At 42.2% G+C, this 21,677-nt stretch overlaps 2 protein-coding genes across 3 annotated transcripts in view; one reads left to right on the top strand and one right to left on the bottom strand.

The window, feature by feature from the left end:
• The window catches only part of LOC136867479 (uncharacterized), a 1,202,473-nt gene that overhangs the window by 199,970 nt on the left and 980,826 nt on the right, over positions 1-21,677 (top strand). The window lies entirely within an intron of this gene.
• LOC136867478 (trypsin-1) overlaps positions 1-21,677 on the bottom strand; it is a 52,101-nt gene that overhangs the window by 9,581 nt on the left and 20,843 nt on the right. For both annotated transcript variants that reach the window (XM_067144687.2, XM_067144686.2), the window contains 3 exons: positions 20,552-20,711; positions 13,634-13,750; positions 12,522-12,665 (listed from right to left, as the gene is read on the bottom strand). In XM_067144687.2, coding sequence (XP_067000788.2) covers positions 12,522-12,665; positions 13,634-13,750; positions 20,552-20,711 — 421 coding nt within the window. The remainder of the gene's footprint in view (positions 1-12,521; positions 12,666-13,633; positions 13,751-20,551; positions 20,712-21,677) is intronic.

Genomic DNA, 21,677 nt, shown 5'->3' with positions numbered 1-21,677 from the left:
CCACAGAGGCAGCTAAACGGAGGCATTTCCAGCAGACAGACGACTTTACGAGGGGTATGATGATCGGGCTGAGAAGGGCAGGTTGGTCGCTTCGTCAAATCGCAGCCGATACCCATAGGGATCTGTCCACGGTGCAGCGCCTGTGGCGAAGATGGTTGGCGCAGGGACATGTGGCACGTGCGAGGGGTCCAGACGCAGCCCGAGTGCCGTCAGCACGCGAGGATCGGCGCATCCACCGCCAAGCGGTGGCAGCCCCGCACGCCACGTCAACCGCCATTCTTCAGCATGTGCAAGACACCCTGGCTGTTCCAATATCGACCAGAACAATTTCCCGTCGATTGGTTGAAGGAGGCCTGCACTCCCGGCGTCCGCTCAGAAGACTACCATTGACTCCACAGCATAGACGTGCACGCCTGGCATGGTGCCGGGCTAGAGCGACTTGGATGAGGGAATGGCGGAACGTCGTGTTCTCCGATGAGTCACGCTTCTGTTCTGTCAGTGATAGTCACCGCAGACGAGTGTGGCGTCGGCGTGAAGATAGGTCAAATCCGGCAGTAACTGTGGAGCGCCCTACCGCTAGACAACGCGGCATCATGGTTTGGGGCGCTATTGCGTATGATTCCACGTCACCTCTAGTGCGTATTCAAGGCACGTTAAATGCCCACCGCTACGTGCAGCATGTGCTGCGGCCGGTGGCACTCCCGTACCTTCAGGGGCTGCCCAATGCTCTGTTTCAGCAGGATAATGCCCGCCCACACACTGCTCGCATCTCTCAACAGGCTCTACGAGGTGTACAGATGCTTCCGTGGCCAGCGTACTCTCCGGATCTCTCACCAATCGAACACGTGTGGGATCTCATTGGACGCCGTTTGCAAACTCTGCCCCAGCCTCGTACGGACGACCAACTGTGGCAAATGGTTGACAGAGAATGGAGAACCATACCTCAGGACACCATCCGCACTCTTATTGACGCGGTACCTCGACGTGTTTCTTGCGTGCATCGCCGCTCGCGGTGGTCCTACATCCTACTGAGTCGATGCCGTGCGCATTGTGTAACCTGCATATCGGTTTGAAATAAACATCAATTATTCATCCGTGCGCCTCTGTTTTTTCCCCAACTTTCATCCCTTTCGAACCACTCCTCCTTGGTGTTGCATTGTCACTGTCAGTCAGTGTATATATATATAACCTAGTTGTAGTGTCACTACCAAGTTCGTACAATATACCTCAGTCGGAAGAACGCCGATATTTGATGTCAACGTCTCAGTTACAGTCACTGCTTTTCATTTCCTTCCGCTATAGGGTAGTATAATGTAATAATATAAGAAAACTGATGCTAGTATTATGTAGCTTTATTGATCCAAACCTAACATATCGCTGAAGAACGACAGCACAAAAAAGGATGATACCTTGTAATAGGCTCGAACTCAAAGCCTTCGAATTATTAAGCGAGCTATTTACTGTTATTCCAGAAGCAGATATCTAATGACCCCTTAAACATTAAACCCGGATACTGTTTCACCTGTCCGTCTACGTGGGTACGCGTCGTGTATCAGCTCTTCGAATGTACGAAGGGCTTACTGTATTGTTTTACACTTTATTTGTGTACGTCCGGTTATGGTTCACATTTCACTTTTGAAGACGGTGACGTGTAACTAGCCACACGTTACGCTATTGTCGTCGAATAGTAATAAGGGAGCCTGTTAATATTTTAACAGTGCCGTGGTGTAGCTCATTTCACACCATAAGGTGTTTTCTGGCATTTGTTATACACTGACTGACAGAGCAAATGCAACACCAAGGAGGAGTGGTTCGAAAGGGATGAAAGTTGGGGGAAAAAACAGGGACGGCACGGAAGAATAATTGATGTTTGTTTCAAACCGATATGCAGGTTACACAATGCGCCCGGCATCGACTCAGTAGGATGTAGGACCACCGCGAGCGGCGATGCACGCAGAAACACGTCGAGGTACGGAGTCAATAAGAGTGCGGATGGTGTCCTGAGGGATGGTTCTCCATTCTCTGTCAACCATTTGCCACAGTTGGTCGTCCGTACGAGGCTGGGGCAGAGTTTGCAAACGGCGTCCAATGAGATCCCACACGTTTTCGATTGGTGAGAGATCCGGAGAGTACGCTGGCCACGGAAGCATCTGTACACCTAGTAGTGCCTGTTGGGAGATGCGAGCAGTGTGTGGGCGGGCATTATCCTGCTGAAACAGAGCATTGGGCAGCCCCTGAAGGTACGGGAGTGCCACCGGCCGCAGCACATGCTGCACGTAGCGGTGGGCATTTAACGTGCCTTGAATACGCACTAGAGGTGACGTGGAATCATACGCAATAGCGCCCCAAACCATGATGCCGCGTTGTCTAGCGGTAGGGCGCTCCACAGTTACTGCCGGATTTGACCTTTCTCCACGCCGACGCCACACTCGTCTGCGGTGACTATCACTGACAGAACAGAAGCGCGACTCATCGGAGAACACGACGTTCCGCCATTTCCTCATCCAAGTCGCTCTAGCCCGGCACCATGCCAGGCGTGCACGTCTATGCTGTGGAGTCAATGGTAGTCTTCTGAGCGGGCGCCGGGAGTGCAGGCCTCCTTCAACCAATCGACGGGAAATTGTTCTGGTCGATATTGGAACAGCCAGGGTGTCTTGCACATGCTGAAGAATGGCGGTTGACATGGCGTGCGGGGCTGCCACCGCTTGGCGGTGGATGCGCCGATCCTCGCGTGCTGACGTCACTCGGGCTGCGCCTGGACCCCTCGCTCGTGCCACATGTCCCTGCGCCAACCATCTTCGCCACAGGCGCTGCACCGTGGACACATCCCTATGGGTATCGGCTGCGATTTGACGAAGCGACCAACCTGCCCTTCTCAGCCCGATCACCATACCCCTCGTAAAGTCGTCTGTCTGCTGGAAATGCCTCCGTTGACGCCGGCCTGGCATTCTTAGCTATACACGTGTCCTGTGGCACACGACAACACGTTCTACAATGACTGTCGGCTGAGAAATCACGGTACGAAGTAGGCCATTCGCCAACGCCGTGTCCCATTTATCGTTCGCTACGTGCGCAGCACAGCGGTGCATTTCACATCATGAGCATACCTCAGTGACGTCCGTCTACCCTGTAATAGGCATAAAGTTATGACCACTCCTTCTTGGTGTTGCATTTGCTCTGTCAGTCAGTGTAATTTTTACTGTATTTCTCTTCTACTTCTCTTTTCCACTTTAATTTCTTGCCTCTGCCTTGCCTTGACAACATAAATCATCTTCTGATATGTTCACCTAAGAATCCCTGCACCAATTTTTTTTCTCCCCTGTTACCGCCTTCTTACATCCGTGTACTGACCTTTCATCTGTTTTGGGATCGAACTCGGGCGTCTCCTCGAAAATGATTGAGGACCAACTAACAGGTTTAGGAAACAATTACAGTCCATCTCTATTCTTGCACGCGTATGTCATAGGTGTTCATAACATTCCATATTACGATCGGTATTACCTTAAAAGTTCACATTCCACTTCTGAAATATATTCATGTTGTGTAATATTTTTCTCACAACGAAAATATTGAGACAGTCTAGCTCTTGGCTCATTGATCAACGTAGTAGCCTTCGGTTCAGAAGGCCCTAGGTTCGTTTTATAGTTGTACAAGTGATTTTAACTCCTCTTGCTCGTGGCAAAGTGTTTGCTTTCGTACACGACTGAACGCCATTCCTACCGCTAGTTGCTCGTCTTATTAAAAATCACATCCGAAGTCACAAGTAGCATTGTGGAGGAGTTTTGCCAATTCACAATGCTTGCAGAATGAATGCTGAAAGGTATAACAATCTATAATGAACGTACAGTATATGTATGTAAAACACAGGTTGAGACTACTCGAGGCTTAGATGAACAAAGAATCCACTGCTCTCGCTCCGTAAGTGTGGCGTTTGCTGACAGAGCTATTAACCGGGTCGACAGATGGGCCCTGCAACATGATTTTCGATTTTCAGCGGTGAAGACCTCAGTTGTACACTTCTGTCGACGTCGGCTCATGCATCCTGAACCGGAGCTCCGCTTGCAAAACAGTGTCTTACCAGTGGTAGACACCTGCAGATTACTGGGTCTCCATTTTGATAAAAGGACTAACGTGGCAGCTCCACATCCGTCAGCTGAAGGTTGCCTGCATGAAGAGACTTAACATGCTTAAGTTTCTCAGCGGCATTTCGTGGGGGTGCTGACCGTGCGGTGCCGCTACGTTTCTACACGTTAACTATTACCTCCCGAATGGACTATGGCAGTGCGGCTTTTGGATCAGCATCAAAATCTACGCTGAGCCTTTTAGACAGTGTTCACCAAGCTTTCCGTACTAGTACCTTTCCCAGGCTACTCGCTGAAGGGGGAGAGCAGTTACTCCTCACGCACGCTGCCAAAATTCGTGAAATGCCGCTACATCCAAGTTATCAACGAATCTTTAATACCCAATACCACCAGAGGTACCAAGACCGGCCGAATGCCACACGGCCGGTCGCGTTTCGAATAGATAGCTCGTGTCGTGATTTAAACATAGATATCGGTGGTTGCCTTGAACAGACTTTCAGCGAGGTACCTCCTTGGTTAGTTTCACGACCGGAAATACGTCTAGATCTACTGCGTGGATCCCAGGTGAGCACGGATTACTCCATTTACCGGAGGTATTTCCAGAACTTCGTTCACCAATATCCGGCTGCGACAAATATCTTCACGGATGGTTCTAAAATGTGAGAAAATGTTGGTTGCTCTCGCTTCATAGTGTATGAAGCGTGTATACTGCGGACCTTTACACCATCTTAGAGGCTCTGCAATGTACACTGGGTGACGAAAGGAACCATTTTCTTATGTGTACCGACTCGTTACGTTCTCTGCAGTCTATTGAGACCTGTTCCACTGGCGCAGCAGATTCATGACCTTCTAGCCAGGTTAAGTGATGCTCACCAGAATGTCTTTCGCGCGGCTTCCAAGCCACGTTGGGATTGTGGGAAATAAATTTGCGGATAAAGCTGCGAAGGAAGCAGTTCCCTCACCTCAAAGACCTATCAATGTACCTGTTCTCTGCTACGTCGAACCATCTTGGCGTCCTGGGAATACGAGTGGCTAGCTATCTGAACTATGTAAGATGGCGTACAGTGCTTAGTAGCGTGTGTTTCAGTCTTCAGGTTTATTAGTGATTTGAATGTGTAAGATCTGCATTTACGTGTATAACTTTTTAAGTGATAAGTAAAACTACCGTGCTACGAATAGCCAGTTCAATGTGTGTCACAAGTTATTAACAACATAGCATTTCTTGTAAACAGCCATGCCAGGGAAAGGAAAGGAAGCAACAACAGACAGCCCAGTGAAGCGCGCCCTACAAGAAGCCCTGAGAGATAAGGAAACACTCGTCAACATCATAAGAGACAAGGTAGCCAGGGCCGTTATAGAACAGCTTAAAGCTACGATAGACTTTAATACCAAAGTAATCGAAGAGACGAGAGAAGCGTTCGAGGCCAGAGACAAGGCAATATCAGACCTCAGGGAGCAGCTCGAAAGTAAGACCGATGCTCTCGAACAATATCAGCGAGGGCAATCACTGCGTGTGTTCGGGGTGCGGGAATCGAGTGGCGAGGACACGGACAAAATTGTCATCGAGCTAGCTAACAATATTGGAGTACATTTAACACACGAGGACATAGACATAAGTAACAGGGTAGGCAAGATGAGTACAGATAAGCCGCGTCCGATAATAGTGAAGTTCGTGTCGTACCGCAAACGGAACGAACTAATCAAATCTGAAAAGAAACTGAAAGGAACGCACAAAACAATCAGGGAAGACCTCACATCAACCAGGATGAAACTGTTGCAAGAATCGATCACTAGATTTTCTATGTCCAATTGTTGAACAAAAGACGGTCTAACGTTCAAAGTCAAATTCCTCACTTCCACGAACTCTGTAACTGGGAGTGTCTCGTGGTCAAGGCCACCCCAACATCAGGGAGGTCTGTGTTTATAGTGTGCTGCTACCTGCCACCGGACGAAGTGACTGCTAGGATGAGTCATCTTCGAGCAACACTGGCCAAGGTTACAGCTGTTTTAAACCCGCAGGACATTCTTGTAGTTTGCGAAGACTTTAACATCAGAAATTTGGCTTGGAATCCTGGTCCCGTTATAAAACAAAGATGTTCGGATGTCTTCTTACTTCTTGAAATCGTCAGTGAATTCGGACTCAAGCAAATGTGTCACTTCCCAACAAGAAACGAGAACTTCCTGGACCTTGTTCTAATATCGGATCAATACTGTGGACATTTGGACTGCTTTAAGACGAAAATGGTAATTACTTCTGACCATCGAGCTGTAGAATTCACTCTATCTTTACCGCGAGTTATGCGCCCCGTACCGCAGAGGAAGTTAATGTTCGCATGGACTAAGGCCGATTTTCCTCAAATGAGATATCTCCTTTCGTTGTGTCCCTGGAATTTAATCGAGGACTTCCCCTCCATTGACGAGGCGTTAACCCTTTTCTACGACTTCCTTCGCGCTGTAATAAAAGACACTGTACCGTCCCGGATAGTTAGCACGCGGAAGTACCCATGCTGGTACGACTCTGAGGTAATAGATAAATTAAAAGAGAAGGATAGGGCAAGAAGGAAGTTTAAATAAACGGGCCATAATAGTGATTATGTGCAATTTTCGACCATACGCGGTGAATTTAAGCGTCTTCAGCTCATAAAATACAGAAACTATATAACTTCGATGGAATCGAAATTAGCTGCCAACCCGAAGTGTTTCAGGAATTTTGTAAACAACAAACGGAGGTCATCTCGCCTGCCATCTACTATGCTTCAGGACGGGGAAGAATTACAGGACAAGAGGAGCATCTTGGACAGTTTTGCAGATACCTTTGAAAAGTATCACTCACCTGCCGCACAGTGTAATCTATCCGCTTCGTCCGTGTGTGATATAGTCCTAACTTCAATAGTGACCTCTCCAGCAGAGGTATCTTCAATTCTTGCTTCTTTGGATACCTCCAAATCATGTGGTCCAGATGACGTACCCGCAGTAGTATTGAAAGAATGTGCGTCTGAGCTAGGCAGGCCACTTAGCATCATAATAAATATGTCACTCTAGTCAGGGTATTTTCCGTGTGAGTGGAAGAAAGGTTATGTCATATCAGTGTTCAAGAAAGGAGACAAAATGGTGTTTGATAACTATAGGCCTATTGTGTTATTGTCCCTAATTTCAAAGGTGGCAGAGAAGATCGTGTATAAGAGATTGTACAGTTCAGTTTCACAGTATATTAATATAGCGCAGCACGGTTTTGTACAGAAACGCTCTACCGTGTCCAATATGGCGGTGTATATCAATTTCATTTCTGAATCTCTAGATAGGAGGCAACAAGTGGATGTTGTTTATACGGACTTCTCCAAAGTGATTCAGTTCAACATGATGCTCTACTCACCAAATTGTCAGCATATGGGATAGGAGGAAGTGCTTTGGAGTAGATTAGAAGCTATCTCACTAATAGAGTTTGCGTAGTAAAAGCTGATGGTATTATGTCAAAGCCGTACCACCCTACTTCAGGTGTCCCCCAAGGCTCTTTACTTGGCCCTCTTTTCTTTGTCATATTCATAAATGATATAACATCAGTTATACAAGACAGTATCTATGCTGACGATCTAAAGATCTTTAAGGTAATCAATAGTGAGTTGGACTGTAAGTTGTTACAGTCTGACTTAAACCTACTAAGTAACTGGTGTGAAAAGTGGCTGCTTGGTTTGAATACATCAAAATGCAACGCAATTACATTTTCACGCAAGTTGGAACCAGTAAATTACCCTTACCATTTATGCAATAACCAAATAGCTCGTGTGAATGGAATAAATGATCTTGGTGTGACAGTTTCAAACTGCTACGGTCTTTCCTTCGAGAAACATTTAGACAAGATTTCTAGGAAAGGTTTTAAATTACTTGGCTTTCTGAAAAGAAATTGTGCCGAATTTGTTTCTCCTAGAACTCTAAAAACTTTGTTTTGCACTCTAATCAGGCCATCGTTAGAATACTGTTGCGAGATGTGGCTGCCTTCTCAGCAGTATTTAATACAAAACTTGGAAAGAGTCCAAGTAAGGTTCATGAAATGGATCAGGTACAAGGGTTTGGGTATTTCTCTCTCTTCGTCCGATTACGAGTCTTTTTGTGAGACTATGAGCATGAGGACATTGCACTCACGCCGCAGATGTGCCAATGCCCTCTTTCTTTATAAGTGTCTGACGAACAGAGTGGATTGCTCAACATTACTGGAGCTGATTCCATTACATGTTCCTCGTCGCAATACTAGGCAAAGGTATATTTTTCATCTGCCTAAAGTGAGAACTGTGGCTCGGGCTAACTCATGGCTTGTGAGGGCACTAACATCACTGAATGAGGTGGGTGAATCAGTGGACCTTTTCCACTCACCCCCGTCTAAAATCAGATATGCCCTGATGACCTCACGAATGTAAGGCCCTATATGTAAGATATGTAAATATATAAATGTTACTAGATGTAGTTTAATAATGTCAATTATTTAAGGAGATTGAATTTTATTTATTTATTTTATTTATTTAAGGTTTTGTAAATATGCGTATAAAATGGTCTCTAGATTTAGTTTGAATTTCGTTTTTATTTTAGGAAATTAGTGTTATTTACTTAAGGTGTATTTGCTGTATATTATCTTTTATTGAATCATCTGTAATTGGGGAAATAACCTGTTGATGATAAATAAATCTATTCTATTCTAAATAAATCTATAATTGCTAATGTCAACCCTCACATCGTCATGATCGAGGAAATCTGGACGGAACATTGGTTTCACTCGTCCACCTCGAAAATTATACCTTAATCCGAAATGATCGCACAAGTAAATCCGGTGGCGGAGTATCTATGCATATTCAGAAATACCTAAAATATAAAGTAATCTACAAAATAAATAGTGAATACTGCGTAAGGCCTGAGTTCATGTTCATAGAAATAGAGGCTCTAGGTAAAAAGTGCTTACTGAGACTAGTGTATCGCCCACCAAAGATTGGATACATCACCGACCTTGAGGCCATCCTAATAGACCTCTTACCCAGGTATGAGCATGTTTTATTACTAGGTGACCTCAATCCTGATATCCTTGACGACAAAATGACTGAGACAAAGCAACTAATCAACATATTTACATCTTATAACATGACGATTTTGCCACTTAACGCAACACATCACACAGCCACGTCACATACTTTACTGGACTTAATTGTGACGAATAACCCTGACAGGGTACTGACCCACGGGAAATTGTCTGCTTTTAGACTATCTAATCACGACTTAATATATTTGGCTTATTCACTTAATGCCCCAAGTACAGACGTAAATTAATTACATTCCGAGACCTAAAATGTATAAATGTATAAAGCCTTATTAGAAGACGCCGCAGGCTAACCTTGGCATAATGTCCATATTTTAGATAATATGGATGGTAAAGTGGAGTTCTTAAACAAACAACTGCTAGCTCTTCTCAATAAACACGTGCCAAAACGCACTGCTCGCAAAACACGCCCTGCGGGATCCATAGACGACTCAGGATATACGAGACTTAATGACAGATTGAGACTAAGCTTTCAGAAAATTTAAAACTAGCCAAGTAACAAACTATTTTAACCTATACAAACTCTTCGTAACCGGACTACACAGGCCGTAAGGAATGCTAAAGTAGGACACTCACAGAACATTTTGCTAACCCGGAACACGACAACAATCTGGAAAACCGTTTAAAAATTGGCATAGTTGGAAATAAAATACATACTGGTTTATTTAAACCAATACCTTACTACAAGACCCGTTAAATTTGACCAGACAACAAAAGAACAACCGATTAACAAAATTCAACACAATCACAGTACTAACAATGGAGGAGACGAGTTATATTTATCACTCGTAACTCCCGCAGAAGTGAGACAATTTGCACGATCAATAAAGACAACTGCGACAGGATGTGACGAGATTGTTCCACAGTTGCTGTTAAAAGCTCTAAACGTAACCCTACCAACACTAACCCACATCACTAATAGCTCACTGATAACCGGCATATTCCCGTCCCATTGGATATGTGCAATTTTTCGCCCACTCCCAAAGACCAACAATCCCGTGAAACCCAAAGACTTTCGATCAATTTCCATTTTACCATTTCTCTCCAAAATTTTGGAGAAGACATTTCACAGACAAATAACAGCATATTTAAATAACAATATTCTTCTTGACAAATACCAGTCTGGTTTTAGAAACAATCATAGCACAAATACTGCACTGTTTAAAGTTACAAACGACACAGGAGTATCTATGGATAAGGGAGACGTTACTGTTCTAACTCTTCTAGACCTTAGTAACGGCTTCGACTGCGTGGACACGGACATACTGATGGCAAAATTATGCTATCTTAATTTTTCACGAAACACACTATTCTGGATGTGTTCCTATCTCCCTGATCACCGGCAGTGTGTATCAACAGGTGAAAATTTCTCTTCATGGCAATCTGTAGAGACTGGAATACAACAGGGGTCAGTGCTAGCGCCACTCCCATTTTCGATCTTCATTTCAGGACTAACACAAGTAATTTACGTTGTCAGTATCATGTATACGCAGACGACTTACAAATATATACACTGCTCATCCTCGTAACTTACCGACTGCAATAAATAATGTGAATAACGACCTGGAAAGAATATTTAAGTGGACCGATGACCTTTCACTAAAAATCAACGCCCAAAAATTGCAGTGTATTTTTTTAGCTACCCAAGAAAAACACCCACGTCTCACAGACGTTCATACCCACTCAGTAATATTAAAAGGCACTCGGTTACAATTCAAGGACACAGTTAAAAACTTAGGGATGATAATGGACAAAAACCTCATTTGGAACGATCATGTAATAGGCATATGTCAGCAAGTGTTTTATTCCTTACATTCCCTTAAGAAACTCAGGTATTAACTCCCCAAAAATGTAAGAAAACTGCATATCCAAAGTATCGTAATGGAAATATTCGACTACTGTGACGTAGTGTATAGTAACCTGAACAACTCATTTTCCATCAAGCTCCAAAAGGCACATAACGAATGTGTTCGGTTTATTTCAGTTATACCAAGGTTTAACCATATTTCTCCTGCATTTGATAGACTCTCATGGCTCCGCTTAAGAGAGCGACGAATTTTAAACACTGTTTCCCTATTATAGTACACTGAACCATAACACTCCTGAATACCTTGCCACACAATTCCATTACCTAGCATCACCTTGTAGTATTCCTACCAGATCATCATCCACCTCAGTACTAGGCATTCCTATTCACCGCTCAACTGGCTACTGTAGATCATTTTTAGTCGCCGCCAGCCGAATTTGGAATTCCCTTCCTGCTGAAATTGGGAGCGTGTCAAACCACCTCCGTTTTAAGAAACGCTGTCAAACCTGGTTAATAAATAATAATTTTTATTCATAACAAAGTCGGATAAGATCATAGCTAAGTTATTAGGTTAATTGAAACATTTAATTGATACCTTAACACAATGAATTGTAGATAATTTATTTAGTGTATTTTTAACTCTTCATGTAGGTGTATGTATGGTCGGACAGAATAGCAGGCTTCATCGACCGAGTCCGCCATAATAAAACAAGACAATAAATAAAAATAGATAAAGCCCCAACAAGCTGAGAGCAATTAAGAAGTCAACCACCCTGTAGCGGCCTTCATGGAGAGAGGCTGTAGTAGTGTGTAGGCTACGCACTGGTATCTCCTAGGAACAGTCCCCCGCCCCCAATGTGTTCTTGTGGTGCCGAATTCACCGTGGACCACATCCGCACAGAGTGCGCCGATCTCTCTGGCCTAAGACGGAGCCTCGACCTGCAGGAAACACTCGAACGCATAGTAGCCGATGACGCGACTACTGCTGATCTCGTCATCCGCTTTGTGTGCGCCACTGAATTAATGAAGGGTATGCAAATTACAAGTGTACTGTTACGCAGGGAACGGATGTTCCCTTTTGATTCGTCAGTAATTTTTCGACTTAATTCAATTTGTTTGTTTTATTATGTACTTCGTTTCCGAATTCCTTCGTTGATTAAATGATTTTGTTTTATTTTAAATTTCATTTCCGCTTAATTTGTTCATAGAGTTGTACTTCACCACCACTCACTGCTCTGAATTTCTACTGTGATTTAGCATGCGACAGTAACGAAAATATTTACATTGATGACCAGCTACATTCCTTAAAATTAAAATTGGCAGATTGTAAATAACGAGGAGAATTTAAAATATCTCCAACAACGAAAATTACCAATCACTTAGCTCATCATGAGCATGAAGATCATAGGCTAAATTTATTCAGTCTTCACTCACCGGCTTGCACTTACATAAACCACTACGTACAGTCGACATGGAATACTCCACTGCCGTAACTGAAAAATGTGTAGACTGACATGAAGGGAAATTTCAACGTTCGTATTTCACCACTTACCCGGCAAATTGACTTTCCTTCTCGTGGGTCCGCGGCACACAAAATCCTTTTATCAATTGTTATATCCTCCGCAAGTCTTCGGCACTGCTGACGGCTGATAATTTTCAAGTTAGTCTTCTGTAAAATGTTGGTGACATCATCACCCTGTAAAAGAGAATTTCCATCAAGATGATAACATTAGCGTTACCTAAAAATTACGCATAAAATTCCAGAATATTATTTGCATTTAATAGCGGGTTATACAGTAGTCAGATCAAAGATAGTTATTGCTTTCAGAGGACAAGGTGATAATATGTATCAAGAAGTACACGGTCTCTCTAACAGAGGAAACAACCAACGCAATGATATTATTGCTTTTAAGCTATCCTCTTCTGAAAGTTTTATCACTGATTCAACAATTAAATTTGAGACCAAGGAAAACCTGCCATAAGAGGTCAATGCGGACGAATAGAAGAACTTACGAGGACATGGTGGACTTCTATAATCAAAAGTACAAACTTTCATCCGTTTGTGTAATCGGCTTGATGTTAGGTGCTCAAGGAAACATAAGTAGGTACATTTTGTCAACGTTTGCAATACCTCTATGCTGAATAGAGATTGCATCTATAACATCGACGATACTACTCTCAAGAATTCCACCAGGATATTCAAGAACCATTCTTGCGGCCAACAGACGTGCCTCAGTCTGTTTCCTACTTTTGTATAACTACATACTACCTCGTGAAGGGCTAATTCATTCATCTATATTATGTAATATTGTTATTAACCTGAAGCTATTGCAGGAAGATTCTATAATAATTCTGAAAAGAACTATAAGTAAGACATAACAGTGGTTATATACTTCCAAACTTTTTCTGGGTCTACATGGCCATTAACTTTGAGATACTAAATATAGCAACTTAAATTTCCACAATATAAGTTCCTTAAATATACCGATCGCCATTTAATGGCAGTTTACGTGAATCATGACTATGTATATCAATTTATAATACAATTTAAATTCTTCTACATTTATGTATATCAAACTACTTATTCATATTAAAAGTTCAATGTTAAAGATCTATGTCATCAAATAAACGGTGGACATTTTTCTATGTGAAATGAATCCTCACCTCAATAAGGCCCCATCCAGCAACGTTCACAGTGGTTCCTGGAGGAGTGTCCTTATTCCGAACCTCCAGTCTAGCAGTCTTGATGGTGAGGTTGTTCAGTGGAAAGGGTTCTGCTGCCTGTGTATTTCAAAAGAATGAAAATCACGAAACAGCTTGAAATTGTGAGTTGTTACCATTGGAGAAATAGTAGAAACAGTAGGACAAACCCTTTGAAAAATCTCCACTTATTGTTTGCATGGGAAGTAAACTATGGTGAACCTGTCTTGTATGCCACATGCTGTTGCAAGTTATCCTGTTGATAGGTGGCACGAAACAAATCATATAATTAAGTATTACGGTGTAATTATTGTTTTAAGGGAACCGGGAAATGTGGTAGGCACACAAATGTCTATTTTCGTTTTTGAGATTAAAATCTCCGCTTTCCTGAAGAATTTTTTGCATCAATAATTGTGCTGAAGTTATACTTAAGGAATAAAGTTAATTTTAGATATTACTGAACATCATTAGATACCAGCTACCAGTCAAATATTGATTTTGGATTTTTCGTAACATTTTTTGAAACTTTCATATAAACTATCATATAAATATAGTTGAAACTTTGTAGTCTCTTAAACATTATACAGATCTGATTGTGGAAGTAAACTTAATCGGATATCTTGATTAGTTCATGGAGATAAGCTTGAAGAGCACTGAACATTTTACAGCAAATTCAAGTTTTCAACTAGGATATACAAAACTAACAATTTCGCAAATCTTGTTAACAACAAGCCAGTAATTTTACTCCAGCAGCTCAAAAAATGTTTTGAAGTTTTATGCATGCAACGTTTCTTGAGTGTGGTATGGCCGGGCGAGTTGGCCGTGCGGTTAGGTGGGCGCGGCTGTGAACTTGCTTCCGGGAGATAGTGGGTTCGAATCCCACTGTCGGCAGCCCTTAAGGTGGTTTTCCGTGGTTTCCCATTTTCACACAAGGGGCTGTACCTTAATTAAGGCCAAGGCCGCTTCCTTCCAATTCCTAAGCATTTCCTTTCCCATCGTCGCCATAAGACCTATGTGTGTCGGTGCGACGTAAAGCCACTAGCAAAATAACGGGTCCGGTATTAGTATTTTCTCAGAAAAAGGTACCTCAGTTAAGGGAAGTTTTAACAATATGTTTTAAAAATATTATTTTTATACTGTTCTTTTTAACACAAAATATTAAACATAAACGCTACTCACATAATGACGATTATATTCTGAAAATATCAAAAGAACATTCAAGAAAATACCTCTTTTACTTTCTGAGATATGTAACTAAACATGAGAAGTTACATTTTTCTATCATTTGACACCTCCCTGTTCCCTAGGCAACCAGCCCCTCTTAACATTAATCAGAAGTGTAAAAAGGGAATGAAGTTATACGTACAGAAAAGGGAAAATCCAAGGCGTGAAATTGAAAAAGTTACTAGAGAAGAATTGACCACAGGAGGACGGACAGGATATCCTGAAACAAGTAAGTGGAATCAATGCCTGACTCATGTTGTGGATCCCAAGTCACACACCAAATTTGAGAGCCCCTTTTAGTCGACAGGTAGGGGTTCCATGTATGTATTTAACTCCGCCATGAACAAGGAGATCGGGCGTAATGGGAAACTTCAGGCTTCACCACCTCAGATCTCTGGTAAACATAAGGTGACACTCCGGAGATAAAAATATATTTTTACGTAATGCATGGATTTCCACGAAACTTTGTGGGAATATCACCTACATAAAAGTAGAGATACCACTAACATTTCTTTTATATACAATTAATAGTTTTCCAAAATAGTTTTTGGTTTTGATATGATTAATTCAATTTTTTCATGAAAAGTAATTAACATGTTAATGCAAATTCGTAATTAGGTAGATAATTCTTATTTTAAAAGCACTACGTACCGATTGTTCTGTACATAAGGAGGTACATCGTACTAAAGTTTGTGTAAATTTATGTTCTCAAATTTTGGACTTAAAAATTCCTACTTGAAACAATTCTGCAATAAAAAATTCCATACGCAGATTTCTTAATATAACTGTGATACATACCCCGTACAAATTTTGTTACATTTGGCAGAATATTGTGAGAGAAAATGGGATTTAAATGTGAAATTACAGTTGGCAAACAAAGCATTAATACAGTGATAATTTGTTTGAATTCAGAGGAATGACTTCGTGACAGGAAAAAAGAGACTCAATCATTTTAATTTCAGTCATTAAACAATTTCAACAAAATTACCAAAATTTCGATTTTTATACAGTATTGTCGCCTTAACTGGAATGCGCACCACGCAGAAGCAGTACAGGGATCTTATGGCATTTCATATAGTAATACCCAGGTGTTGGACCAGAAAGGCGGTATATAAGGATATATAAATTCCATCGCCGGAGAAAGGGGCATTGTTCATGGAGCTATTGACAGCAGCACGATTCCATGCAACAAACTGGAACTCGTGGGTGAATGCTTATGCTGAAGCTGCACAGTCCGAACATGCGCATATGGAGACCCCATTACGTCTTTCAACAAATAACTAGGTCCACATTCACGTCATCACTATCGCCGATGCGATGGATGGTTAATGCGCAATTACTATGCACCGCATATTTTCCCGCTATCGAAGTTACAAAAGCTCATGTTTGGCTGTATTTGCTTTACGAAACATTATTTTACTGTGTGTGTACACAAACGGTGCACAAACACATCGCCAGTGCGCGGATCTCGTCTTCTGTTCAAAACTGTCATTGTCCTCGAACATGTCGGTTGGATTAGGTTTCTTTCCTGCTGGTGTTACAGTATGAATGGCACAGGTATCCTCTACATATTACTTCGAAAACTTGAAAGCAGTGAAAACTAATGCCTACATTCCAGTCTGAAGAAACTCTTCGAGTGTGAAACCTCTTCGTGAGTGATATGACCTTTGAAAACAATTTAAAATTATATTCTTGAAATTCTTGCAACAGCACCATGTGAAACGAACGGAGTGGCTATTCGGCCACCGATCCAAGAAGCGTGTGGCCAACAGGAAGAACGCACTCGAAGCACTAAAAGCCCTTGAAGACGCCCTGTTGGAAGAGTTGGGACGTCTACCTCAAGTGAACGTGCGACACCTTGTCAGAAGCATGAGACGATGCTGTGAAGCTGTTATCCACGCGAAGAGTGCCAATGATCCTTATTAAGGCACTTAATTACCACGAAGCCATTCTGGTATTTTGTCAATGAACACTTTGTTTATGAGACGTTGTGCAATGACGCCATGCCCGAAGAGCGCTTTCCATTTCAGTTCTTAACTGTCGCAAAGAAGAAGGTTTATTTTTGTTTCGAGTCTGTTCATTTCAATATGTATGATTATCGTGGAGGTGTTAACATATAAATAAGTGATCTTTTCTTTTTACCTGTGTATATGAAGAGAGGGAAGTTTGGAGTCAAATATGTCTCAAGAATGATTGCCCACAATTTCTACACATATTTCTAGAAGAACACCGAAGTGTTCGGTCTATAAGCAAGCTCCTACAGGGTTTGTAAGACCGTTGAGTGGCCAAAATGGATAATGGGTATGACTATTTCTAGCGAAGTACAGTCCCTGTAAGAGCAGACCCAAGGACGAGAGTGGGTGTCATCTGCCATGCGAAGGAAGCTACGTGTTATTGTGATGGAGGATTGTTTTCTATTCGATATACACTCATGTTCATAAAATACAGAACACTATTAAAGACTACAGATAGGAAGTTCATATTCACAGGGCATATTCATTAGCATTTCAATCACCTAGGTTCAGCATGTGTCCTGTTGCCTAGTAAGCAATAGGTCCTCCATTGGCACTGATAACTTGTTTCTTGAGTGATGCCATCGACGCGTATAAGGCGCAAATGGCACCCTGGGGTACAGCCACCCATCCTACGTTCACCTGGTTCCACAGTTCATCTTTAGTGGTTCGCATTGGGTCACAGCGCCACACCCGTCGTTTCATCATATCCTATATATTTTCGATTGGTAACAAGTCAGGTGATCGGGTGGGCCAGGGCAACAGTCTGACATCCCGTGACAGCAAGAAAGCGCGTGTTCGTGCAGCAACATGTGGTCGCGCATTGTCCTGCTGAAATATGGCGTCTGGGGTGTCGTGCAGAAAGGGTACGGCTAGGGGTCACAGGATGTCATTCACGTAGGTCATTCTGGTCACAGTGCCCTGGACACGCACCAACTGTGATTTATGGTTGTACCCACTAGCACCCCACACCATAAGGCCTTGAGTTGGCGCTGTATGTCTTGTGCGAATGCAGTCAATGTGATGCCTCTCCCACTGCCTGCGGCGAACCAAAATGCGGCCATCATTTTCAAACAAACAGAAACTAGATTCGTTCTAAAACACTACCTGCTACCATTTTGTCCCCAATGACATCTTTTCAAACACTATTGCACTCTAGAGCGTTTATGCACATTTGTCAAAAATAGGCGGAGAAGTGGACGACGCGCCGCTAACCCAGACCGTAATAAACGGCGACGGACTGTCACTCGTGATAGTGTACGATGTGTTACACTGTTCGACTGTTGCACCAGAGCCGAGGAAAACGCAGATCTGTCCTGTGATTCCATTCGGATTAGATGTCGATCTTCTCGGGGGGTGGTCTGGTTAGTCTGGATGATGCGACCAGACCCATCTCATCGATTCTATTGCCTTCTGTGAACCATTCTGTACACACCCGTTTCACTGCCGACACACTTCGTCCCACACGAGCAACAATTTCCAGGAAGGAGGCATCACGTTTTCCCAAGCCAATGCATATGTCATGTGAATATGAACTTCCTATTTCCAGTCTTTCAAGGTGTTCTGGTTTTTATGAACATGAGTGCATATGAGTAACAGGAATGTTGTGGACAGTAGAAATACCCAGTAGTCGAGCCAAATAAATAGACCATTTAAGATAAAATTTCCTACCTGGCTGGGAATCGAATCCGGGTCCCTCTGAAACGAAAGTTATTGAGCAGACTATTCAGCCAAAGAACCGGGAAAATTACGGTGAATAGAATGAGTGTCCTAAATATTATTTTTAAGAGAAAATATTTCTAATTCCTTATTATCAAACAGTTAGAATTTCCTTAAAAGATGAATAATGGAAAATGTTGGAAATGGCTTCAGTTTGTTGTATGAAAGCAGTCCTCATATTGTCCTTAAACATCTGCATTGTGTAAATAAGATTTACTCGTGAAATACTAAACTCAAGTATAATTTAACTCAGGAAGTGAATATAGACATTTCTGCAGCACACTGAATGGAATATTGACTTTTTTTAGAACAATTTCGTCCTGTGTCTACTAGTGACTGATACTATAGAACAAAGGCAGGTACAATTGGGCTCAGTGAGTAGGCGCTTTAGCTCAGGCTGGTGAAGTACAGCCTGGCAGCTGTTTGCATGGCTCATAGTTTCAACTAGTCAAGGGCGCGGGTCTAAACAGACTTAAACTTTTAACAGTTCTATGTAATGCATTAGTTTATAGCGAGTAAATAAATAATTATTTTGTATACAAGAACCTGGTGGTGAATAAATAGGTTTAATTGTATTTATTCCATTAGGTTATGAGTAGGAAACAAAATTATTTGGGCGTGTGATAACTAAATACTCCTTTGAGTGCCACCTGTTCTCATAGAAATAATTCAGGCCAACATTAAACCTTGTTTTGGAACACAACACAAACAGTGAACGACAAATATTTACCAGTAGTCCCCCATGATCCACCCTATCAAATGCCTTAAATTGACTAATCGCTATACAGTCCATTTGACCTGAATCCAAGATATCTGCTATATCTTGCTGGAATCCTACAAGTTGAACTTTAGTAGAGTAACCTTTCCTAAACCTGAACTGCCTTCTATCGAACCAGTTATTACTTCCGCAAACATATCCAATATAATCAGAAAGAATGGTTTCCCAAAGCTTACATGCAATGCCTGTCAAACTGATTGGCCTGTAATTTTCAGCTTTATGTCTATCGCCCTTTCCTTTATACACAGGGGCTACTATAGCAACTCTCCATTCATCTGGTATAGCTCTTTCATGCAAACAATAAACAGATAAGTAACTTACTTCAAATATAGTACTATATCCCAAACCATTGTCTTTAGTATATCCCCAGAAATGTTATCAATTCCAGCTGCTTTTCTAGTTTTCAAATTTTGTATATTATTGTAAATGTCGTTGTTATGTTAGGTCAATTTTAACACTTCTCCTCCCCAGTTGTACCCCCGAACCAAAGTCTCACACTCCAGGACACTGCCTTTTAGGCGGTAGAGGTGGGATATCTCGCGTGCGAGGGAAAAGGCAACCCTGGAGGGTAAACAGATTAATAAACAAAGAAACAAAGAATGAAACAAAGAAATAATGAGAATAAGAAGCCAGTGAGTTGGCCGTGCGTTTAGGAAGGCGCAGCTGTGAGCTTGCATTCGAGGGATAGTGGGTTCGAACCGCTCTGTCAGCAGCCCTGAAGATGGTTTTCCATAATTTCCCATTTTCACACCAGGCAAATGCTGGGGCTGTACCTTGATTAAGGCCACGGCCGCTTCCTTCTTTCCTACCCCATCGTCGCCATAAGACGGTGCGATGTGAAGACAATTGTAAAGAAGAAAAGAAGGATAATTAGTATTATTTTAATATTATTTATTTGTTATTATTTATTATTTATTTATTATTTATTTTATTATAATTTTACAAAATCTAGTCCATCCTTTGTAGTGGCAACAAGAATGGGACTAATTAAAAGTACGTACGTGTACCTCAATTTCGTCCCGGCATTTGCCCATTGGGAAAACGGGAAACCGCGGTAAACCATCTTCATTGCTGCCTACACTGTGGTTCGAACCCACTATCTCCCAAATGTAATCTCACAGCTACGCGACCCTAAATGTAGACACGTACCTCCACTAGTGCAATATCGTTCAGCATTTCCACTAGATGGTCATGTTCTTCTTTAATGAAGTATTTTTCGTGCTTTATAATCCTTGACGCTCGACGAACTGTTCCTCCACGTAGTTTATTTTCACTCCCGACTCTCATCATTATATTAGAAGCGATGGCACTGAAAATGAAACATACAGTAGACAAAGGAAGACTCATTGCAAAAAGATAATAAATGTATTATAACGGACGGAAAAGCTTCTATGAACTATGAACAGATGTCTACAGTCTTGTGCCATACGATGTTTAGAGTGCAGTTAACTCAAGACGAGTAGCGGCGACTACCTCCTCTCATGGGGCGGGGGGCTCTAACACACATTTTGATGAGAAACCATAAAATTTTTATTCCAGTTCTAGCCGGCTGAAATTCGAAATTATAGGAATTCTTATAAAAAAAAATCTGTAGAAACCCCATTGTCATAGCATCCAACTCGTTCCTATATTTTCTATACTTATTAACAATATTAAATACGATCAAAGTTTTGTTCGTCGCGGTTAACCGATTTGTATAACGCCTCAGCAACTAGTGGACACTTTGCATGTGCTGTGAGGAAGGGTAACAAGGGTATAATCTTTTGCCAAGTTCATGGACACTCAAGTAAGATTCAAACCGCTACCCGCAGACATTCGTCGGTCCGCAGTTTCTTTAGTGTCTGTGAGCAGTCAAAGACTAAATGGTTTCCAATTGTACAATCACGCGGCACTTTTATTTAATTGTAATAAGTGTGAAATATTGTTCCTTTGGTGAAAGTTTTGTTGTATACTATTGAATCAAAATATCTTCTTCTTCGTCCTCGTATTTATCGTTTTTTCCCTCCGCCTCAAAGGCAGTGTCCTGGAGCTTCATACTCTGGGTCGGGGATACAACAGGGGAGGATGACCAGTACCTCACCCAGGTGGCCTCACCTGCTTTGCTGAACAGGGGCCTTGCGGGGAGATGGGAAGATTGGAAGGGATAGACAAGGAAGAGGTAAGGAAGCGGCCGCGGCCTTAAGTTAGGTACTATCCCGGCATTCGCCTGGAGAGAAGTGGGAAACCACGGAAAAACCCTTCCAGGATGGCTGAGGTGGGAATCGAAACCACCTCT

This window comes from Anabrus simplex, chromosome 3, assembly GCF_040414725.1.
Source record: "Anabrus simplex isolate iqAnaSimp1 chromosome 3, ASM4041472v1, whole genome shotgun sequence".
Taxonomy (NCBI): domain Eukaryota; kingdom Metazoa; phylum Arthropoda; class Insecta; order Orthoptera; family Tettigoniidae; genus Anabrus; species Anabrus simplex.
This window is presented reverse-complemented; position numbering and strand designations above follow the sequence as displayed.